The following is a 24898-nucleotide window of genomic DNA, read 5'->3' as shown; positions in this document are numbered from 1 at the left end:
TAGTATCAGACAACTTAGAAACAGCAGTTGCAGTTTACCATGGAGTAAGGGGGTCAGGAACTGTACTCAGAACCCTTGGTCAGTATTATACTGTTTACATACACTTTCAAACATATGAATAACACTATCAGAATTATCACCCTCTGTAAATTGCGGAAGGAATTTACTGACCTTTATTGCTTTTGGGGTTTGATTACTCCCTTCCTCATTACCTCCATGACCCTGGCGAAAAGTCAGCATTTCCTTTTCATGTTGTCTCTGCTTCTCATTTTCTTTGTCTTCCAGATGTCTGTCTCTGTTTTTCTTCAGCCTCCAAATCCTTGCCTACTTTCCCTGACTAAGCTAACAAAAAATAAATAAAACTTTTGTGATCTGAAACTCTTAAAGTCTACCATGTCGCTGCTTGAGAGTACAAACAACTTCTTTAGTGACCATTGTTTACACCCTACAGGAGTTCAATATCCACACCACTGAATCCCAATATGTGATGTGGTGCTCCCACCACTGCCAGCCAATAAGTATGTGATGTGGAAATTCCACCACTGTCAACCAATAAATATGTGATGACCCACCACTGGATCAGTAATCAAGGAGCCTTCGTCCTCACCACTGGCACCTGTGGGGGACCTTCACTGGGAGGATAACAGGTACACACACACTATTTCCAGATGCAGCTCTCTGTATCAAGTGCAGTTTCCCTTAAGAGTACACAGAGACCACAGTCAATCCAGTGATGGTTTCTCCCTCTTTCTACAGATCTCCAGTAAGACTCCCCACTGACACAGCTATAGAGCCGAGTCCTTAGCTAGGGTTCCAAGCCAAGTCCTCCAACACTCTCTCTGTCCAACCAGTGCTTCATGTCCCTGCCCAAGTAGCTGACATACACATTTTTGGAGATTTGTTTTACACACACATACAGACACATGCGCACACACACCTGGGAAAAGCTGGCACAGGTTTATTACATATGCCGCCTTCTGCCCAGACTATAAGGTAGTTACCACTGCCACCAGAACCCCTCGCCAGCTACTTTAAGGCCCTTAACAAAGGGTTTCAATTTTTCTGTGTAATATTAATGCTAATACAAATGGTAGTCTGACCAAGAGAGCAAGGCTATTAGGAGTGGCCCATAGAGTGTCACCAAATAAGTATGCAAGTATTCTCAGAACTAAAATATCTTTACAAAGATCAACCACAATGAAAGGTTTAAATATATTTAATAATAAATAATAACAAGACAGTACTAAATATAGTGACATCAGAGTTCAAAACCATAGGAAATATTTAAAGTAATGTTGCAGGACAGGCTTAGACAAATAAAGAAAATTATCTAAACTGAGTTTCACTATATTCCTGACTGAATCTAAGATAATTACTATACCCTAGTAACTTACTTAATAGAGCAAGGCAGATGATGTGGTAAGTGGTCCTTCTTGTTGTTGTCAGGCCCAAGAGAGAGTACAGAATGCTTTCTCTCTCTGAGACTTCTCAAAACAATATCTAAAATATCAGTGATGGGATAGTTTACAGAATGACATAATTTCTGGTCATCTGACTTCTAGTTCCCATGCAAACCCCCCATTGCTGGAAACTGGCAGGACTTTGCACCTGCCTGTAAAAATACACAGACAAAGGATTTTGCTCAGATCTTTGGCAAGTACTAGAAGTTATAAAACAATTGCATACCTCCACATTTCCAGAGTAATTAGTTCACCCCAAAGATAATACAGAAAGCTTCCTAGTACAGACTTTGTGTCTTTGGCTGCCTTGAAAAGCGATAGCATATTTGTGGCCTAGCCTATAAAGTGATTTCATTTCAGATATTTTTCTAAAGTTTGCTGGACTGAGGTTAACCCTCCAGTTTTCTGTTAAAACATATATATTTAAACAGTTACAACAGTGCATGTACATTTCTGTTCTCTCCAGTAAGGCACATTGTGCATACATTTCAAACACAAGCACTTTACAATTACCTTTTCAGCACAAATGTCTGTACAAATCAGTTTGATATACACACGACATACAGTTTTAATACATTAGTGACACAAGCATTTTGTATGATGCACAGTTCTAATACATTTGTAACACAAGCATCTTGTATAAATCAATGTGATATTCACAAATGACATATCATTATTTACAAAATTCCAGCTAGCTGTGCTGTCAGTACCTCATTTCACGACACACAGCTTGAGTGAGACTGTAGTAAGAGCCTCTCTCAGGTTATTGCATTCATTTTTGGACTGGAAGATGGAGGGGGGGCACAGAAATATACTAGAGGGGAAGTCTGTTAGCCATGACATATGTATGAGGGGGATGATATCTGTGCAAGTGTGGAGGTCTGTTAGCCATGATATTTGTATGAGAGGGATGATATATGTACTAGAGGGGAGGTCTGTTAACCACGATATATGTATGAAGGGGATGATATCTGTACAAGTGGGAGGTCTTTTAGCCATAATATATGTATGAGGAGGATGATATCTGTACAAGTGGGGGAGGGGGTCTGTTAGCCATGATATATGCATGAGAGGGATGTTATGTGTACTAGAGGGGAGGTCTGTTAGCCATGATATATGTATGAATGGGGGGATATCAGTACAAGTGGAGAGGTCTGTTAGCTGTGATACATGTATGAGAAGGATGATACATGTAGAAGAGGGGAGGTCTACTAGCCAGATAGGATTTTTCAGCTACTAGTGAGAGAATTGTAGGCACAATGGGTGGCATTTCCACCTCACAGCAAGTGATTTTCCAGCTTGGTCCTCAGCTGGGCTGTCTTCTGTATGGAATCTGGATGTCCTCTATGTATTCATAGGTGTTCTCCCTGAGTGCTGCAGCTTCCTTCCACATTCTAAAATACATGCATTAATTGCATTGGGGGCTCTAAATTGTCTGTAGGTGTAAGTAAATATTTGTGTGTGTCTGTGTGTGTCTGTGTGTGTCTGTGTCTGTGTGTGTGTCTGTGTGTGATATGGAAGAAAGACCTGACAACCTGCATCTTTGGCCTTGAAAATGCCGCATAATAACAGTAATTGCCTACAGGGTTAGTCTAGGAGTCTGCTGTAACTTAGAGAGTGACTTGGTGAGTGGCTTGCTCATCTTTCAGCCACTTTAACTAGGACTCTTAAGACATCAGTATCTGAATAAGGAAGGCTCTTGACATGTTAAAAGAAAATGTGCTAAAACTAAGATTTTAAAGGGAAAGGGGGAATAAGAATAAGTAAAACTGCAGAATGCTTTATGTGGCCAGTGGTCTCCCTTGTTTGACTTGGGATTTGTAGCAACTGCATTTCATTTTATTGTAATGTGACTAGGCTGACTATGCCGACCCCAGATATGGACTTCGAGGCTTTGGAAAGATGGAAACTATAAGGCTTCCATTTTGCAGAATAATTATTTTCTTTTTCAAAACTAAACAATTCATCTGTATTAACTTTGTAATTCTTTATATTCTGTTTTGTTAAAATTTTGTAATCTTTTAGATTCTTTTGATATAATGGATTTTGTCACCTCGTAAAGGATTAAAGGGATGTTTTATGGTAAAAACTGTAGAAGTCTTTAAGCAAGCCCTCAAGCAGGGCAAGAAAATGAGATCTTCAATTGCAAGGATTCATGCTTAAGAATGTGACCTCATAGTTGTGGTACGTTAGAAGTATGATGTAAACAGTAATGTGGCTATGCATTATGACAACAGAAAAATATTGGGAAAGAGGAATTTGCACATACTGGTTTTGTATTTTGATAGGGAACTTAAATGGGAGACTCCATTGATAGATGAACCATAGGGAGAAAGGCTGCAGTCATGCAAGGCTCAGCACCAAAGTCACTGTATAAAAACAGTTTCTACTGACTTGCAATGACTATGCAGATAAAAATATTCTAGAAGTACTGTAACAGCGAAGAAAATGGACAAGTCCATGAAGAGTACATAAACAAGCATTGGAAAGATCATATATTTAGTGTCCTCATCTATAGATTTGTTTTGATCTTTTACACATCATTAATGTGATCTAAGCAAAGAGAGCAGTGTAATGTGTATTCACGGAACTGGTGTATAGAAAGAGCATAGCAAATATATCAAGAATAATCTTTGCTTTTTGCCTGGTGAATGCAAGCAAAATATAAATACATAAATGCAAGTATGGTGCTGCTGGTTGTTAGAAGAGAGCTGATATACCAAAAGAAAACAAACATCAAATATCTTTTAGTAAAGAACAGCAGTAAGAAATGAATATGAGAGAAAGATGTAGGTAATATAACAAAAAAGTAAAATATTAGGATGAAGAGAATAAAACTTGGAAATTAAAATGGCTCTGGTAATAGTAACAGTATCAGGCAGCTTAGGGTAACAAATTGGAAGAAGTGAGAAAAGAAAGAGAGAGAGAGAGAGAGAGATGGAGCATGAAAAAGAATTTGAAGATTGGGTGTGAGACCAACACAGAAAGATATGCAGGCTAGAAAGACAGAGGGAGGCTTATGTCTATTTAGTACTGTTTACTGGTGAGGTAAGATTTAATGGCCATTCTGAGACCTTGTTTACAGGTAAGTTCTTGCATGTTAAGAGGAAGTTTATTCCACTGTTTGTGTAGACACCATGGACTAAATCTACTCATCTGCTGATAGTTTGAGCTTCACAGCGATGCATATACTACTTATACTACTTAGCAACAGCTTCTCGTGGTCCTGCAGAGTGGTCCTAGCAGCAGAGAATCGAAAAAAGCGACTACTTTCAAGGTATAAGTATATTTTTGCTGTTTCTACCTGTGCAACCTTCCTTTCTTGCTGAAAACGAAGTTAAACTGCTAATTTAACTGTATTTAGTGTTTTTTATTACCTGCACTTAAGTTAAAGCTTGTTTGTTTAATTTAACTGTTGAGGCTGCCCACTCAAGTGTGCTAGCCTGTGCATTTAATATACTGTTGTTTTTCTGCATTTTCCTGTTGCCTTCTTGAAAAAAAAAATATCCTTGTTTCCCACCTTTCCTGACTAGAATAGTCCCCTATACAGGCTTTGCTGTATTCTGGACTTTGGGATAGTTCCTGTGTTGCCCATTACCTTACTTGGATAGAAGGAAGTTTCTTTTCTCACCAGTGGGAGTGGGGAGCCTTGAGCAGCCTATCTGTCCCTGAAGGAGTGACCTCAGCACAAGAATCTTGTAGTAATTGGTCGTTTTGGGCCATTTCTAGCTCTTTGAAGTTCCCTGCTTAAAAATCCGCGTTAGTGCGCAAACAATTTAGCGCAAAGTTGCCCATAGCGCAGCATCGGGCAGCGCCGGTTAATCTAGTTTAAACTAGTTCTGGCTCCGCAAAGTCTGCTCTTCAGTTTTTCCCTTAGAACTGCTCTACTTTCAATCTAAGCAGTCTATTCTCTATCTAAAAAGCCCAGCACTTGCTCCTAAAGCATTTATACACAGGTAAAGCACTCTTAAACAAAAAGAAAGCACTACATCCACCTATAATCCCCTTGAATACCCATTACCCTATAGGTCCTTTCTGACTCAGTTACACAGCAATCCCTTACACTATTCTAGCATGTCGAAGGGTTAATTACTGGCGTCCTCTCCAGTTCAGCTGGTGAATCTGGGAATCTTAAGGCAATGTTACAACTGCCTCATGTACACAGACAACCCTCTCCTCCTCCCAACAAATACAAATATATGTGAGAGATGTGACTATATAGCCAAACTGGAGGCTGAGCTCTCTCGACTCTGTACTGGCAAAACCAGTCAGGAGGAGAAGGTAACCACACTCACCACAAACCCAGTCTCACATAGACCTATCACAACTGCAAACCAAACACATAAACACACAAAAACATACTCGGAGGCTCTAATTAAAAATCTACCAAAGCAACAGAGGCCTCCAAAGCAGACATCCAAGCAACCACTACCTCAAAACACAGCACATGCAACACATGGTTCACAAAGTCAGTGTGCCAAACAGTCACAGCCCTTAAGGCCAAACAACATGCCTGATACACTTGTAGTAGCTGACTACATAGTCAGACACACTGACGTCCCGCTCACCAGACTGAACAAGGAAAAGGTTACAGTAAGCTGCCTGTCGGGCGCTAGAATCCGCCACATAACACAAGCACTCAGGTCACTCCAAAGCAAGTACAAATATGACTCAGTCATTGTCCATGCCGGTGTGAATGACCTGAGATGTACCTCCCTGGACTACATGAAAAGAGACATAGAGGAGCTCTCTGAGCATGTAGCCCAGGCCAGTATGACCCTGACCTTGAGTAGCATCTTACCCTCACCAAGAATGATGCCACAGTACAAAGACAAAATGATCAGCTTTAACAATTGGCTCAATTACTGGTGTCATTCTAAGGGGATCCAATGTCTGTCTGCTTTGGATGACATGCTTGACAAGCCACGCTGCTTCGCAAGGGATGGCTTGTACCTGTCACCCCTGGGCTTCCGGATATTGGCCAAGGCTCTTGCCACCCCCATAGTGCCTTTTTTAGGCAAGGCTCAAAAGACAAACCCACCTCCCTAGAAAAAAAAAACTAAGGGTAATGCTGCTCAACGCCAGAAGTCTAAACCTCAAGATGCACGCTCTCGAAGCCCTCCTCAGTATGGAGAACATTGATGTCTGTATAGTGACTGAAACCTGGTTCAAGACTCCTGAGAGCACCCCAGCACTACCAGGTTATACCTCATATCATGCTTTTCGGCCTCAAAACTTGGACCGAACCACAAAAGGAGGGGGAGTATCCATATTCATCAAAGATACATACACCTCCAGGTTAGTGGCAACGCACGAAGCATCGGAGACCATCCAGGTGCAACTAACCGTAGGCAAAACTGCCCTACAGTTTGTAGCATGCTAGAGACCACCCTCTCAAACTCAGGAACCCCACTCAGCCTTCCTGAAGTCACTGGAGAGTATGAATGTCTCTCCAAATACCATCATATTGGGAGACTTCAACTACCCAAACATCGACTGGGAGCATTACTCAAGCCCCAACACCCTAGCCCAAAGGTTCCTAGAATTCATAAACTCAAATGCGATGGAACAACTAGTCACCACTCCCACAAGAGGAGATAATATACTAGACCTGATCATCACAAACATGGGGACACAATGCTCCACACCGGAAGTATACCCCTCATTGGTGAGATCAGACCATAAATTAATCTCACTGGGAATCCACATCCCACCCCCACCCCCAGCACAAAAGACCACAGTGAAGAATTTTTCAAAAGCTGACTTCGCACTTCTTAAGACTGAAGTGGTATCCTTCAAGGCCCCTGGGCCAGTAAAAACCACAGCCCACACCACTGAATCCTTTATAAACGCTTTCTATGGACACCTTCAAGAATGCATAGATCATGCAATCCCAAATAAAACCAAGACCCATTCCCCCAAAGGCAGGCGTCCTGTCTGGTGGACACCAGCCATAAACTAGCTTTACAACAGGAGGAGGAAGCTACTACATGACAGAGCAAAATCCCCAAAAGGGAAGGCATCTTTGATCAGTGCTAGCAAAAAACTATGATCACTCATAAAATCATCCAAGGCCAACTTCGAGAGAAAAATCGCAAAAGACACTAAAGACAATCACAAGGCCTTCTTTAGTTATGTTAGAAACCTGGGTGGAAACTCCCAGATATGCTCAGAGTTGGTCCAAAATGACAAAAAATACACTGAACCCACAGACATTGCCAACATACTGGCAGACAGGTTCAGTGCAAATTTCTCCCCAAAAGAGAAATATCTATCCCAGCAGAGTGTAGCCTCCCTGACATCTCAGATGCCCAGGTGAGAGCCGCCCTCTCCAAAGCTAAAAACACAGCATCAATGGGACCAGACGGTATCCCGGGTTGCGTGTTACATGAACTCCAAGAGGAACTAAACCCGCACATAAGGCTGCTGTTTAATCTTAGCCTTACTACAGGATATGTACCCAAAGAATGGCGTACAGCAACAGTGGTCCCACTCCACAAAGGAGGTGCTTCTACGGACCGTGGAAATTACCACCCCATAAGCTTGACGAGCCTGGTCTGCAAAGCTATGGAGAGGATCATTATGGAACTCATAAACAAAGACATTAGGGACCTACAGACACTGGATCCTACCTAATTCGGCTTTGTCAAGGGCAGATCCTGCCTTTTGAACCTGGTCGACTTTTTTGAAACAGTCACAAAGGCCATTGATGAGGGTAAGGTAGTTCACACAACCTACCTTGATCTTGCAAAAGCCTTCGACACAATACCCCACTCGGGCATCATAGACAAGCTCACCAGCTTAAACGTAAACCCATATGTCATAAGATGGGTTGCAAACTGGCTCAAGGACAGAACCCACAAGGTCAGAATTGCTGAAGCCATGTCAGACTCTAAGCCAGTCACTAGCGGTGTACCACAGGGCTCGGTCCTGGGACCCCTCTTGTTCGGCATTTATTTTTCCGAGGTGCAAGCAAACATAGGAGGATTGTGGCTAACAAAGTTCGCAGATGACTGCAAACTGGGCGCCATAACTGATACTCCAGCAGACACAAGCATCCTTCAGAAAGGCCTCATAGAAACGGATAACTGGTGCCAGAGCCATGGCCTTAAACTGAACGCCAAAAAATGTATAGTCATACCCTTTGGGTAAAACAAAGTACCCACAAATTACCACATAGGTGGTAATCCATTAAGTACGGAAGAAGTAATCGGGGACCTAGGGACCCAAGTTGACAGTAACCTCTCATTTGACACTCACGTTGCCAAGGTGGTTAGGAAGACCTTCTATATTACCCACCTTATCATGAAAGGATTCGCATCTAGATCAAGAGAGGTCATTGTGCCCCTGTACTCTTCCCTTATCAGGCCCATAATTGAGTACAATGCCCCATTTGGGATGTACCTTACCCAACACCTGCAGCAGTTAGAAAGACCCCAAAAGTACCTCACCAAGAGGATCAAGGGTCTCAAACATATGTCATATGCTGCCCGGCTGAAGAAACTCCAGCTCTATTCAGTCGCATACCGCCTACTCAGAGGCGATCTATGTCTGACGTACAAGGTCATGTCCAATCCAGTATTAATGGACATGCTCCACCTCAGAAAATCCAAATCCACCAGAGCCACAAGAGCGAGTGATTTGAACCTCAACACAGAAATAAATAGGGCATGCTGGAGGGACAGATTCATAACCCAGAGGCTCCCTACACTCTGGAACAAAATCCCAGTCCATGTTAGGCAGAGCCCCTCACTGACTCTCTTCAAGAGAAATCTTGACGAGTGGATGGGAGATCGTAGGTTTACCCCGAGGGTCACTTCTGTGTCACTACTAAACAGAGGCACAGTAAACTAAACCCTAAATGGGCATAGTATTCTCATTCCAAGGGGTGGCGAAAGCCACACACACTCGGGCTAGGCTTATAAATGCCCTAGGGCAGATAGCCTAGTATGAACCTATGAACCTATATTTCTGACAAGGGATTTTTGATTTTATTTATTTATTTTTGATGAAGTCCCCCTCTGTGCCGTGGGTCTGCTCTAACCATTGTTGATACCCTTCCAGCTGTTATTCTGACTAGTTTGTTTTCCTCAGGTGAGAACCTTATGGCCTGTTCATTCCTTGGGGGTGAGGGACAAGCATACTGGAGGCAGTGCCATCATGTTGAACAGGATGTTTTTATTTTCTTTGGAGCTCTCACTTCCTCTACATGCTTATTCATCCACAAGGTTGGCATACACTGGGTCTTTGTGATGCACACCATGCCTGTGTGTGATATGATCAATTGCTCCTGCCCCCCTTGTAGACAAGCATTTTTGCATGATCCCCTGTCTCCACCAAGTATTCTACCACGGAGAATGTGCCCAACAGTACACATGCATCCCTTCCCCTTACAAAGAAGTGAGTAAGCATATGCCTCATCATTCTTCTGTTCTGTCTCCCTGCTCCAGCAGGCACCTGAGCTGCTAGTTAGACTTGGTCTCCTGAGTTATAGTCAGGGCTTTATCCTTTTGTCAGTGAGCTGGTGCAATTCTAACTTAAGGTTTCACGTTTTGGAAGGGGTGAATGGCTAATTCTTAGCTGATCTTGTGACTTACAGGGATAAAGCCCTGACTGTGGCTCAGACAACCCAGCTTGGGCGACTGACATCCTGTATGCAAGGGCATTCATCAGTGATGCTCCCACTGAGGTAGTGTGGTCATAATCAAGGAGTGTGGTAGAGGAGGCAGGGAGTTAGTAGAGCCTATAAAGAACCCCCTCTCCAGATGGATGCAGAGATGGCTGAGCCCCCAGGGCACGCTTTGAATCCATGACCAGCCCCATCAAAAACTGGAGTCAATCCAGGGAGGGTAGGATATTGGCTGGTAGACTTGGTGTGCATGTGTGGCAATGGGGGGAGCTGGGCTAATTGAATGATGTCCTAGGGGAACCAAAAAATAAATAAAAGAAAAAAAACAGATGTATGTCTATTTCTCAACATGCACTCACTTCATTATGCCTAAAAAAGAAGGTACAAAATCTTTTGTGTAATCACACTCACATACTTTTAAACCTCCTACCAAAACAATCAATAAGCCCACGTAATTTAAAAAACAAAGTGCAACAGGAATAAAGCACATAAATCACATGAACCTAACAAAGACAATAAATGCGTGAACAAAACATGAAAATGTATTATTGATAAAAGTACAGCTTCCAACGTTGCAGACTATATACCTTATAGAGACACCTCTAAGTAAGATCATAAAACAAAATGTAAAACCCAAAGCAATGTTTACGTCATACTAAAGAGCAGATTCAAACAGGAAAACATATCAATGACGCATTCAAGAAGCAAACTGACACCATTGTCTGCACAAAATTACCAAGTTAAAATTTTTCACTTTCTCCTGTAAATGTACTAGAACTAAAAACATCACAGTACAGTGATTAAACTATTATAAATATTAAAGATACACAAATTAGACAAATATAAATTGACATGGAGCCCCCCATGCGCTCACTTAAACATTAGATGCACATTTGAAAAACGGTGACAAAAGCCCTGTTACATAGTTGTACTCATCATAGCGCACACTAGCTGAAATGTAGATCAGCAGAATAAATGTAGATCAGGTTCATAGGTTGGTACTAGGCTATAGGCCCTAGGGCCTATACAAGCCTAGCCATAACAATTCCCTGGCAATTTCTTCCCACACTATTTACTTCCCTGGACTCCCGTCTAGCAGGGCGACTGACGTGATCCCCGGGGTGAATTTCCTTTCTCCCATCCAATCGTTAATGTTCCTTTTGAAGAGGGCCAAAGAGGCACTTTGATCTGATGATTTATTCATTGCAAACCTCAGTTTGCTGAAACAAGGTTCAGTAAATTCCGTAGTTCCCAGAGAGAGTAGTAAATTAGTAGTAAATTATGCCTTTCAGTTGGTGGCTTGCATATGTTTGCTTATAGTGGCTCTGAGAAGGTTAGTACATGAAATGGATGTAGAAGACTGGGCAGTAAGACGGCATAGATTGTACCGTTTCTGGTATTCCCTAGTAATAAAAGCCTTGGCTCTGTATAGCATAGCAATCCTCTGATTTGTCTTTGTAATGTGTGCTTGATGTGGTATCTAACAATAAACAAAGTTTGTCCCTGTCCATTTTCAAGTGTAACTTAGATCTGTGGATGGGAAACAGAAAATTTACCCCAGGATTGCCTTCTGTACTACCAATGGACAGAGGCAGCTCCTAAATGCTTTATCCCATGTGTGGGTCTCCTTAAATTATCCATGATATGATCCCAGTTATTCTCATTAGGGGTAATATATAATTATCAGTCATAAGATGGGTAAGGCCAATCTATAGCCAAATGGGATGGGTTATTTCAAACATAAGAAGGGAAATTTGCTTAGCTTAAAATGTCCACAAAGGCAGCCAGCCTAGTACTTAACTACGAACGTATAAAATTACTACAGGAAGCTTTGCATATTTCACAGCTTGAATGGGTGAGTGATCCTTGAAGCTAATAAGCAACTTTGGAGCAGAATGTGTTTCATTTTCAGGATGTTTATGTGCCAGCCCAGACATAACTATGTCTGACACCTGGACTGCAACCAGTATACTAGAATATAAACAAAGTCCAGTGTAGCCATCAGCCTATTGGCTTAACCTGATGTCATTACAATGACTTCACATGTCATTACCATCAACCTATTGGCTTAACCTGACATCATTACAGTGGCTTTGCATGTCATTCACATAAGTTGCTATCACTACAGTAGCTTTACATCTCATTTACAAAGATGGAAAATGAAGGTTGAACATATGAATTTAAGTTTTTCTGAGTGCTGGATACCATTGCATTAATTTTATTGAGGTGCTCCTTGAGGAATGCTTATGGTCATGGACTTGGCATAAATCAGCCAGGCTTTGTTAATTACCTTACAAAGATCACAGGAGAATTGACAGATTCACAGATGACAATGTCAGCTCTGTAAAGCACATATATAACAGCTATATTGGAGTGCATTATTGCTTTGTAGCAAACATCCAGTGTGTGCATGTGCCCAGATTTTTTTTTAACTTCGTGGCTTTATGGTTTTAAAGGATATTTTTGTTTTTGGCAGGCAGTATAGATATATAGTCCTTTATATGACTGCAAATCTTGTGTGTGGGTGTGTGTACCATTTTGTTGCTGTGTGCGTCTGAGTTTGTATATATATATATATATATATATATATATATATATATATATATATATATATATATATATAATATGTGTGTGTGTGTGTGTATATATATATATATATATATATATATATATATATATATATACTTGTTTTGTCAGTTTGCTCATGGCTGAGTGTGTATGTTTGTCAGTGTCAGAGTTTATCCATGTCTGTCAGAGTTTGTGTGTGTGTGTGTCAGTCAGAGTTTCTGTGTGTGTATGTGTGTGTGTGTGTGTGTGTGTGTGTGTATGTGTGTGTGTGTGTACATGTGTCAGAGCTTGTGTGTGTGTGTGTGTGTGTGTGTGTGTGTGTGCACGCATACTTGATTTATCAGTTTGCTCATGGATGTGTGTATGTTTGTGTCAATGTTAGAGTTTATCCATGTCAGAATTTGTGTGTGTGTTTGTGAGTCGCTGTGTGTGTGTGTGTGTGTGTGTGTGTGTAAGTTTGTCGCTCTGTGTGTGTTTGTCAGTTTGCTCATTACTGTGAGTGTGTGTCAATGTCAAATGTTATTTGTGCTTGAGTTTGTCTGTGTGTGTGTGTGTGTGTGTGTGTGTGTGTGTGTGTGTGTGTGTGTGTGTGTGTGTGTGTGTGTGTGTGTATTTTGCTTTAAAAAAAAACATAAGTTCTTACTGGTTTGGAACTAGGTTATTTTGCTTTTGTTTTATGAGATCAAAAACACATTTTGAAACCAAGTGCTAAATACCTGAACTGTATGTACTTCACTTCTTGGAGATGTGATGTGGAGAAGGGAAAATTAACATCATACAGTGTTCAACAAGTAACCTTTGGCATTATAGTACTTTTCTGACTGGTAAGGAGTTGTGACATTCTGCTTTGCATTTTGACACAGAACATTCATTTTAACAACACAACACTGTTCTATAATATGATTATTCTGAAATACAGTACCTAAACAGTATGTCTTTAGCTGAAGCTATGGCAAAAGGAAGTGACTGTAGCTGTGACATTGTGCACTGCAGTTTATAGCAATGTAGTAGCAGCATACACTTGTAAATAAAACTAGTGTTTTTTTGCATTGCTTGGCAGTGCTGAAACTGCTGGCTGTTAGATATTATGAATATAAGGCTGAAATTAATTCTGTTGTAAATATGCTGAAAGAAAAAGCTTGCTTAAATGCAGAAACAGAGTTTAGTAATATGTGATCAGCAACCATACTAAATTACCATGGCTTTGAAAATAAGGAACCTGCTGAATGGACATTTTCCCTTACAGACTTAAAAACAGGATGTATACAAGAGCAAAAATGCAAAATCTGCTTTTAAAGAATGGACAATGACACAGTGGCAATGTGTTTCCTCAAAAATATGTTTTTCTGCATGGAAAACAGGACATGTTTTATCAGCATTGGCAAAAGAACAGATGTTCTTATACAAAGATCCAAATAGAATATAGGATGTTCACACTGTCAGAAAAGCTGGCCTCTTACAAGACATTGTTAAACAAGGAAGCTTAAAAATAATATTATCAAGTCAGCAGTTTGCATCAGCATCTGCAACAATTAGTATTGTTTCTACAGGATGAGCAATTCTCCAAAATAGAATATCAAGAGGAAATGTATATGTTTATGCATGACTAAAATTGTATATAAAGAGCTGTATGAATCCAGTTATGTTAGGGGTATGGTAGGGACACATTTGTCCTGAGGTAAATGTTATATCTCTCACATCATCTGTACTACATGAGAAGTAAAGTGGAACAGTATTTTAAGCTGCAACATTAGTCCGTTTGGTTTATTATAAAAAAGTTATTTGTTACTGCTTTAAGTTAATGCTGCAAAGTATATTCTCTCATCAGTGTATATTCTGCAAGTTTCTATATGCAACAGACTGTGAATGCAAATATAACCAGACTTTGAAATGTAGCAGAATCCAGCCAGCAAGACCGAGTGTCTTAAGAAGACTTCAAATCCATCACAGCAAGCAGTAAGCTCATTATAATTTTTCACTGGCAGATTGCATTTGTGACAAGTGCAAAAAACAGCTAAACAGACTGAGTTGTCTGGTATTCTTTTTAGACAGGCTTTATACATTATCAGCCCAGTGCTTTTACTCTGTGGCCAGTCAATTTTTAGTATTTTCAAAGGCTTTTGCTTCATATGTGCAGTAAAATTTCATATAGGCATGTTATGTATGTGTTTACTAATACATATATGGGTCCTGAAGCTGTGATCAAACATATTTCTTCAATCATGTTAAAATCTGATTTTTTTACTATATGTTCTAATAATCAGACATACATCAGTGTGAATGACAGTTTTGTCAAATTATTGTGTGTCTGTGTTTGTTTGCAGTTTAAGGTTAGGATAAGCATTAAGTAAGATGGTAGATCTACTGTGGTGAGTGTGTGTTGGTGCATTTCTGTGAGTCTGAGCAACCCTAGTGTAGTGGTAGTGTTACGGAAACATAGTGTGAAGGTTTGGCTGCGTTAGTAAGGTGTGGGGGGGTCAAAGCCCCCCTTCCCATTTTAGTAATGTGTATTTGGTATTTAAACAGTTTGATTATTCATACTATAATCAGAGAGAGAGAGAGTGTGTATGTATTTGTTGAGGGGAGCCTAAGGCCTTGTATGCAAGATACTGCAAGGTTGCTATGCTATCTGTAACTGTTAGGGAAGACAGCATAGCTGTTATTTTGTCAAATAAAGAGAAGTTGTATGTTGGACATGTTAAACAGACTTCCTTAATTGACATGTAACAAACTAAAACAAATCACAAAACTAATAGAGAAATTTGAGATAGAGTACTTCTTGAAAAAAATAAAGGCACTGACTGGCAGGGTTTTTAGTTGAATCTAGAGCAGAAACTGTCATTAAAAAATGGATAATTAGTAGGGCATATAAAATACTGCATAATAACTGTAGGAATCTGTTGACATTAAAAGGATTGGAAGGAGAGATTAGATAATTAATTCAAAAGAAATTCACAATGGGAGGAGAGATGTATTGCTCCCAAATATGCAACAAAGTCTAGAAGATTTTTTTTTCCTAGGAAGTGTTTGCATAGGTACATTTATACCCCAAATAGACTCCAAAGAGTTTTTCCTCAAATAGTTTGCAAATGTTGGAGGTGTGATTGGGAAGAAAGAGGTAATTGGGAACATAATTTTTGGGAGTGTAATGAGCTGGCAGACTTTAGACATTCCCTGCAGACTGCTTTGTCAGAAATACTGGGTGAGCAAATTGATGTAACTATTGAAATGTATTTTTTGAGCTGTGATGCAGGATCTGAATTACAAAGGCAAAGTAAGGCCTTGCTGAGTTTAATTTTAGTGGCTGCCAATAAAGCAATTGCTAGAAAATTGAGATCAAAGTCTAAACCAGCTGTATTAGAAGTTCTGAATATAGTAACTGAGATAAAAAAATGGAAGTGCGATCTTTAGAAAAGATTAGGAGCAAATTACATAGATAAAAATGGGAATTATGGAAACAATACATATGCAGACTAATGGGGGAGTAATGAGGTTTAAGGGAAGGCAGGAATTGGATGAGGTATGTAATTTTCAATTGACAATGAATGGCTGTGTAGAAGATTATATGTGATGTGTAATATTTGCAACTAAAAATACGTCAGTATGGTTTCATTTATATAGATGCATGATTGCCTATTTCATGTGATAATTCAATAAAGATGTTTTTTTGTTTAAGAAAGAAAGAAAGAAAAAAGATAAAGGAACTGTGGTACATTCTAACTTCCAAAGAAGTACATGCAGAAGGTAGTGCATGCAATACAGAATACAGGAATTGCAAAGGCACAAATATAATGGAAGTGAATATGGTCGAGAGAGTAAATACTAGACTGGCAGATGGTATTGTGGGTGGTGGTGAGAGATAATAAAACAGAAGCACGTGTTCCAGGCAGATTTTTAGATGCAGCAAAAACAAGTATACTGTTTACTGAAGTTTGTGTCTTTCGGCTTTTCCCAGTTAGGGGTCACCACAGCGGAACTCTGGTCCGCTAATGATTGGCAGATGATTTTTATGTACCGGCTTGCCAGGCCTGACGCACAACCTTCAACGAAGGTACGCCCATTCACGCATGTCTCCACGCAGAAGACGCTCTAGCTGAGAATTGAACTGGACAGCGTCTTACTGTGAGGTGACAACACTACCGCAGCACCACCACCGTGGATATACTGTTTACTGAAGTAATTATGAAAAATCAATTTGTGTTACCTTTAGTAATTATGAAAAATCACTTTGTGTTACCTTTGTGTGAATTTCTGCTTATCTTGCTAGAAGCTCCATTGTGCCTGAATGAGAGTGTTTCTTAAACAATCTGGAATTACAGAGCTAACATAAGTATATTTTTTGCACTTAATTTAATTTATTTTATTTATCATTTGTTTACCGGGAAAGTCCGACTTGGAACAAAACCAATTTTCAGCAGTGGCCTGGGGAGAAACACTCCAGACGCATGTCTTTGTAACGTGGGAGGAAACCAGAGTAGCCAGAGAAAACCCACACAAACGCGAACCAGAGAACCTCTTGCTGTGAGGCAATAACGCTACACCACTGTACCGTTTATCTAACTGTTCAGTGTTTCTTATCAGTACTGCACTGTTATTATTTATTTGCTTAACAGTACTGCATTGTTTTTATTTATTTGCTTGACTGAATTACTTACTTTTCTGTGTCTGCATTTATATATTTGCTGAACTGGTTGAATTTTTTTCCTGATCTTTGCTGAAATTGTTTATTTCTGTTCTAAGGCATTTGGCACAGCACTTTAGCTTGGACTAACTGATTCCACATAGGAAGTCTTTTACAACTTTCTAAGCCTGCAGGACGTTTATGGTGAACTCATTCCAGAGTGTAAAATCTGGTCAAACAGCTTCTGTGTTATCTGACTGCCTGAAGTTGTGGCTTTGGAAGGGTCTTTTATCTTGTTGGTATAAAAATATTAGCTTTGTTGAATTTCTGCTTATGTTGCTAGAAGCTCCATTGTGCCTGACTGAAAGTGTTTCTTAAGCGATCTGGAATTATAGAGCTGACATAAGCATATTTTTTGCACTTTATCTAACTGTTCAGTGTTTTTATCAGTATTGCACTGTTTTTTTACACGTAAAGAGACACGGAAGAGCTCTCCGATCTTGTAGCCCAGGCAGGTATGACCCTGGGCCTCAGTAGCATTCTGCCATCACCTGATACCGCAGTACAAGGACAAAATGATTGACTTCAACAATTGGCTAAGCTTCTGGTGTCATTCTAAGGGGATCCAGTATCTGTCTGCTTGGGATGATATGCTCGACAGACCACGATGCTTTGCCACAGATGGCCTGCACCTGTCTCCCCTGGGATTCCGGATATTGGCTAAGGCTCTTGCTGCCCCTATAGTGCCTTTTTTAGGCAGGGTTCAAATAACAAATTCACCACCATAACAGGAACAGGCAAGCAAAAACTGAGGGTAATGCTACTCAATGCTAGAAGTCTAAATCTCAAAATGCACTCACTCGAGGCACTCCTTAAAATGGAGAACATCGATATCTGTGCAGTGACTGAGACCTGGTTCAAGACTGCAGAGAGCACCCCTGCACTACCGAAACACCAAAGACAGAGGTGTGTCCATATTCATTAAGGATATCCACACCTCCAGGCTAGTTGCTCAGCATAATGCATCCGAGGTTATCTAAGTGCAACTAACTCTGGGAAAAACTGCAATCCAAATTGTAGCTTGCTACAGATCCCCCACCATGCCCCAGGATTCCCACTCCTCTTTTCTTTATGTACTGGAAAATATTAGGGTTCAACTAAACACCCTAATAATGGGCGACTTCAACTACCCCACCATTAACTGGGAAAACTACTTGTGTACCAACTCCTTAGCTCAACACTTTCTGGAATTTATAAACTCCAATGCCCTAGATCAACTTATCCACACCCCCACCAGGGGCAACAATATCCCAGACCTAGTCATTACCAACATGAGTGACCGGTGTTCCACACCTGAAGTCGACTCCACATTGGTCCGATCCGACCATAAGCTAATCACCCTTGATATCCACATCCCACCCCCACCCCCTATTAAGGAAACCACAGTAAAACATTTCTCCAAAGCCAACTTCATGCTTCTTAAGACAGAAGTGGTGAACTTCATGACACCCATGCAGATGGACAATACAGTTACAACTGCTGAATCCTTCACAAATGCACTCTATAAGCACTTACACGAGTGCATGGATCGTGCTATCCCAAACAGAACCAAGATGCTATCCTCCTAAAAAAGGAAGCCAATCTGGTGGTCCCCTGCCATAAACAAACTGTACAATAGAAGGAAAAAACTGTTGCAAAAGAGAGTAAAATCCCATGAGTGGAGGAGCTCCCTGGTCAGCCTCAGTAAGAAGCTGAGATCCCTTATAAGATCCTCCAAAGCTAGCTACGAAAACAAAATCACCACTAATTCCAAGGACAACCACAAAGCATTCTATAGCCATGTCAAGAATCTCGATGGCAACACCCAGATATGCTCTGAGCTACAGCACAAAGGCACGAAAATTACAGAACCAACTGATATTGCCAACATCCTGGCAGATAGGTTCAGTGCTAACTTTACCCCCCTTCACCCCCCAAAGGGCCCATATCTATACAAGAAGAATGCAGAGTCCCTGTAATCACAACTATGCAGGTAAAAGCTGCACTCTCTAAAGCCAAAAACACAGCATTCATGGGACCGGACAACATCCCAGGCTGCGTTTTACACGAACTTCAGAACAAACTGGCTCCCCACTTAAGCACCATGTTCAATAATAGCCTTGCATCAGGCTTTGTGCCCACTGAATGGCGTACAGCAACAGCTATCCCACTCCACAAAGGGGGAGCCGCCACTGATCCTGGGAACTATCAACCTATTAGCCTGATGAGCTTGGTCTGCAAGGCCAAGGAACGTGCCATTATGGAACTCAAAAACAAAGACATTGGTAACCTCCAAACTCTGGATCCCACCCAGTTCGGGTTTGTGAAAGGCAGATCATGCCTCCTGAACCTGATTGACTTCTTTGAGGCAGTCACCAAAGCTGTAGATGAGGGTAAGGTGGTTCACACAGCCTATCATGACCTCGCCAAGGCTTTCAACACCATCCCCCATTCTGGTATTATAGCTAAACTCACTAAACTAGGTATAAATCCCTACGTCACAAGATGGGTTGCCAGCTGGCTCACCGACAGAACCCACACTGTAAAAGTTGCAGACTCCAAATCTGACCTCAAAGCAGTGACAAGTAGAGTACCACAGGGTTCCCTCCTGGGACCTCTCCTGTTTGGTATCTACTTCTCTGAAGTACAGGCTAACACAGAAGGCCTCTGGTTAACGAAATTCGCAGATGACTGCAAACTAGGAGCCATAGTCAAGTCCCCAATGATGTGGACATCCTACAGAAGGGCCTCACTGAGACAGATGCGTGGTGTCAAAGCCATGGCCTCAAGCTCAATGCCAAAAAGTGCCGTGTCATCCCCTTTGGTAAAAACTCTGTACCCATGAACTACCACATAGGCAGCAATCTACTTAACACTGAATGCGTGATAAGAGACCTTGGGACCCAGGTGGACAGTAGTCTCTCCTTTGATAGTCACATCGCCACAGTAGTCAGGAAGTCCTTCTACATGGCACACGTCATCATAAAAGGGTTCAAATCCAGGAAAAAAGAGGTCATTGTTCCCCTCTACTCGACACTCATTAGACCCATTATAAAGTACAACGCCCCTTTTGGAATGTCAAAAGACATCTGCAGCAGCTGGAAAGGCCACAGAAGTACCTCACAAAGAGGATTACTTGCCTCAAACAAATGCCCTACACTGACCGCCTCAAAAAACTCCAGCTTTACTCTGTAACATATCGCCTACTCCAAGGTGATATCTGCCTAACATATAAAGCTATGTCAAACCCAGAGCTGTTGGGACATGTTACATCTAAAGAAATCCCAATCCCTTCGAGCTACACACTCTAGGGATCTAAGCCTTGTCACCACAATAAATAGGACATGCTGTGGGGATAGATTCCTGTCCCAGAGACTTCCCATACTCTGGATCAAGCTACCCATGTATGTCAAGCAAAGTTCTTCATTAGCACTCTTCAAGAAAAATCTTGATGAGTGGATGGGAAATAGGAAATACACCCTGGGGATCACTTTTGTGTCTCTGCTCAATAGTGGCACAGGAAAATAACTTTCTTGGGTGGCGTAAGCCAGGGAACCTTGTTGGCTAGGCTTACGTAGGCCCTTGGGCCGATAGCCTAGTACGTACCTATGATCCTATGGAGTCTGAAAGATATATTGCTTGCCGAAGCAATTTATTCTACATTTTGTTTTCCTGGGGGCTTGTGGGGGTAGGGGAAAGAGAGAGAGAGATGATCTATTTGAAATGTAATATCTCTGTTAGGTTATCCTACTTGAAATATAATGTTTTGTTGTGTAAGTCAACATTGTATGCTCTCCCATTTTCTTGTTAAATCATTTCACATTTCAGGTTCACTGTCAAGTTTGTGTTCCCATCTATGGGAATTCATGCTCAGTTTTTTACTTTCTTCTGTACATTTTCCTTCTGCTGAGTTGTAGAGTATGTTTTATTTATCCTAACCTCTGATGATGGTCACCTGTATTACTGTATATGCTTTGGTTGTTTTCATTTTATGTAATGTTTTGTTGTAAAGTCATGTCTCTTTTGAGCAAAAGAAAACAATTATTTTTAGGATGGTCCTTATACAAGGAAGGCTGTGAAATCCATGTGTAAGGCAATTAACTTTAAAATAAGGTTATAATATTGACAGGCAAACTGCACAGTAACCCTCTGGGGTATATTTACTAATGCTGTGACTTTCATTAATGGCTGTTTCTTTCTCTTTGCAGGAGAATCGTCCAGTGCCAGAACCAGGCCCTAATGGTAAATATCACTGCATCTGCCTCCTTCATGATGAATTGCTAAGGTCAGACTAGGCTAAAAGAAAACTATGTAACAGGAGTAAAGTATATGTGGTGGGGAGAAGGCTGCATCTGTATGTACAGCCGTGGTTACACTGCTTGCTGTTTTTTCATTGAACCTACTTCAAAAATAAGTTGCAGTAACTTGAGCATATAATGTCATACAAAAAAAAATCTGAGTACTGTTATTGTGGTTTAAATGTAGCAGTATGCGTATGTTAATTTGTAGCACACCACCATCATCTGAATCCTTTTTTTTTTTGAAGCACTTTATCAGCATGCGAATATTTTTTCTTCATAACTTAAGCAAGAATAAACTTTAGAACTAAGCTAACAGACAGAAGAGATAAATGAAAAATGGCAAGTAGTGTAAATGACCAGTTGTGTGCACATAAACCAGATATTCATGTCTCGGACCAGAAATACTAATAAATACCTGGGTAACTTGCAGTCCACCAGCAGGGCAGGGGTGTGTGGAGCACATCAGACAGCGGCATGTGGAAAGCATCCTAATGATGTAGAGGGTTAAAGCCCTTACTACATTCCAAATGACCCAGGTTTGAGTACCTGCTTTGGGAGACTGATAGGAATACATGGTAGGATGGATGGTGCCTATCCTGGTGGGTGGAGTTAGGTGGTTTCTCAGCTGTCCGTTTCTGCTGCTCCTGTTGCCTGTGACAAAGCTTGCATGGGTAGCTTGTGACAGCAGTTGTGTAATTTCCTCTGCAGTCATTTTAGAAGTTGTAAATTGTAGTCTTTGTTTTCTTTTAAGCGTCATATTAGTCCGTTTTACAACAAAGCAGGTCTAGGGTGACTAAAACAGATTTTTTCATATGCTACTAAAATCTTTTCTGCCAGTTCAAATGATTCAGATGTTAATACACAGTTTCCATACCAGTATGTGAAAAAAACATTCTGTTTACAAAACCTAATGGAACAGTCATTTAAAGTATCTGTCTGTGTATGATCTCACCATCTTTGATTCAGTTTAAACTACAGGTCTCTTCTTTGTTTATTAAATGCAACATTTTTAATGCCAGAAATACTTAAGGTATTTCACACAATTGCAACATCAGTGTAAGTTTTTTTTGTACCTTTACAGTAGATTCTCTGTGTGTAATTGTCTCATATATCTCTATTTCAGTACTCATTAACTGGGATGGGTATGGCATAATGGTTTAAGGTCTTCTCCTTATAGATACAAGGGTAGAGGGTTTGATTCTGATCATGAGTTAATGGATAGGCTTAAAATGGGCTTTATGGCAGATAGCCTAGTATTGAGCTGTGAACCTATGAACCTGTTAATATCATTTTCTGTTGAAATAGCCCTTCTACCCAAACAAGTGTGCAATGCTTCACCCTCATTTACATTCAGTCTAAAAATCTCTCCTTAACAATTTCCAACCATGAAAGAGCTCTGATGCCCAAGGGCTCCCCATCTTTGATCAACCTACATAAATTTTTATTATTAATCTGCCTTCTTGCAGGCAGATAACCTGACTGTGCCTTAATCCATCAACACTGTTTGTATCCATTTCATGCCTTTTTCATCAACTGCAGCCACTGTTTTAGCTCTACAATGTCATCCATGCATTTCTCACTATCCACAGTTATGCTCTCTTCTGGCACCATCCCTCCGCCACAAACGTTACCCAGCAAAGAGAAAGGAAAAGCTCCCTGATGCCCGACGCCCTTACCAAATTTTCCTTTGCAGTAGAAATACCACCTCGGGTCTCCCCTGAAAAAAAGGCTGCTTACTTAGTTTGGATTAATTCAGTCAGTAAAGGATAAATAAAATTAATTTAATATTAGCTTTGCATTTTCTTCACAAATGAAAATGAATGCACAATCTGTGTTCCTTTTAGCTATGGTGGCTGACGTGACAGTGTTGTGTAGGGCACTGAGTCGAAGTATTGGCCAGTTCGGCTTTGTTAAGGGCAGATCATGCCTCCTAAACCTGGTGGACTTCTTTGAGATAGTTACCAAGGCTATAGACGAGGGAAAGGTGGTCCACACAGCCTGCCTGGACCTCGCAGAGGCCTTTGACACTCTTCCCCACTCAGGTATTATAGACAAGCTCACCAGCCTGAACATAAACCCCTATGTCACGAGATGGGTTGCCAACTGGCTCATGGACAGAACCCACATGGTAAGAGTTGCAGGAGCTAGGTCTGACTCTAAACCTGTTATAAGTGGCTTTCCCCAGGGCTCAGTCCTAGGACCCCTCCTGTTCGACATATACTTCTCAGAGGTACAGACAAGCACAGGAGAACTATGGCTCACCAAGTTCTCAGACGACTGCAAACTAGGGGCTATAATTGACTCTCTGGCTGACACAGACATCCTCCAAAAGGGTCTCACTGAGACAGATACCTGGTGTCAAAACCATGGTCTCAAGCTAAATGCCATAAAGTGCATAGTCATCCCCTTTGGAAAAAACAAAGTACCTACAAACTACCACATAGGTGGTAGCCCCCTAAATACGGAAGACGTAATAAGGGATCTGGGGACCAAAGTAGATAGTAACCTCTCCTTTGATAATCACATTACCAAAGTGGTTAGAAAATCCTTCTATATGGCCCACCTAATCACAAAAGGGTTTGCATCCAGATCGAAAGAGGTCATTGGGCCCCTCTACGCATCACTCATCTGACCCATCATAGAGTACAATGCCCCATTTGGGATGTACCTTACAAGACACCTGCAACAACTGGAAAGACCACAGAAGTTCCTCACCAAGAGGATCACTGGCCTCAAGCAGATGTCCTATGCAGCTCGACTGAAGAAACTCCAGCTGTACTCTGTTGCATACCGCCTACTCAGAGGTGATCTCTGCCTGACATACAAGGCCATGTCCAACCCAGAATTGATGGACATACTCCACCTAAAGAAATCTATATCCCCTCAAGCCACACGCTCCACGAATCTAAACCTCACCACAACAATAAATAGGATGTGCTGGAGGGATAGATTCCTGTCCCAGAGACTTCCCATGCTCTGGAACAAGATTCCAATCTACATTAGGCAGAGCTCCTCACTAACCCTCTTCAAGAGAAACCTTGACGAGTGGATGGGAAACAGAAAGTTTACCCCAGGGATCACTTCAATGGCTCTGCTGGACAGAGGCACAGAAAACTAATCTAAGGGGGGCGGTGAAAGCCAACACATTCTGGCTAGGCTTATAAATGCCTTCGGGCAGATAGCCTAGTACCTACCTATGAACTTATGACTTCAGCTGGAAACAGTTGTTGCAACTGTTGTAATTACGATATAAAAGTGCCGTAATTATCCTATGTTAAAT

At 41.1% G+C, this 24898-nt stretch overlaps 1 protein-coding gene across 1 annotated transcript in view; it reads left to right on the top strand.

Moving 5' to 3' along the window:
* Positions 1–24898, top strand: part of SORD (sorbitol dehydrogenase) — a 354351-nt gene that overhangs the window by 90065 nt on the left and 239388 nt on the right. The window contains exon 3 of the mRNA XM_044070272.1: positions 21526–21559. Coding sequence (XP_043926207.1) covers positions 21526–21559 — 34 coding nt within the window. The remainder of the gene's footprint in view (positions 1–21525; positions 21560–24898) is intronic.

This window comes from Protopterus annectens, chromosome 4.part1 (genome assembly GCF_019279795.1).
Source record: "Protopterus annectens isolate FY-2018-M chromosome 4.part1, PAN1.0, whole genome shotgun sequence".
Lineage (NCBI taxonomy): Eukaryota > Metazoa > Chordata > Ceratodontiformes > Protopteridae > Protopterus > Protopterus annectens.
The sequence above is the reverse complement of the archived record's forward strand: the minus strand, read 5'-3'. Positions and strand labels throughout refer to the sequence as shown.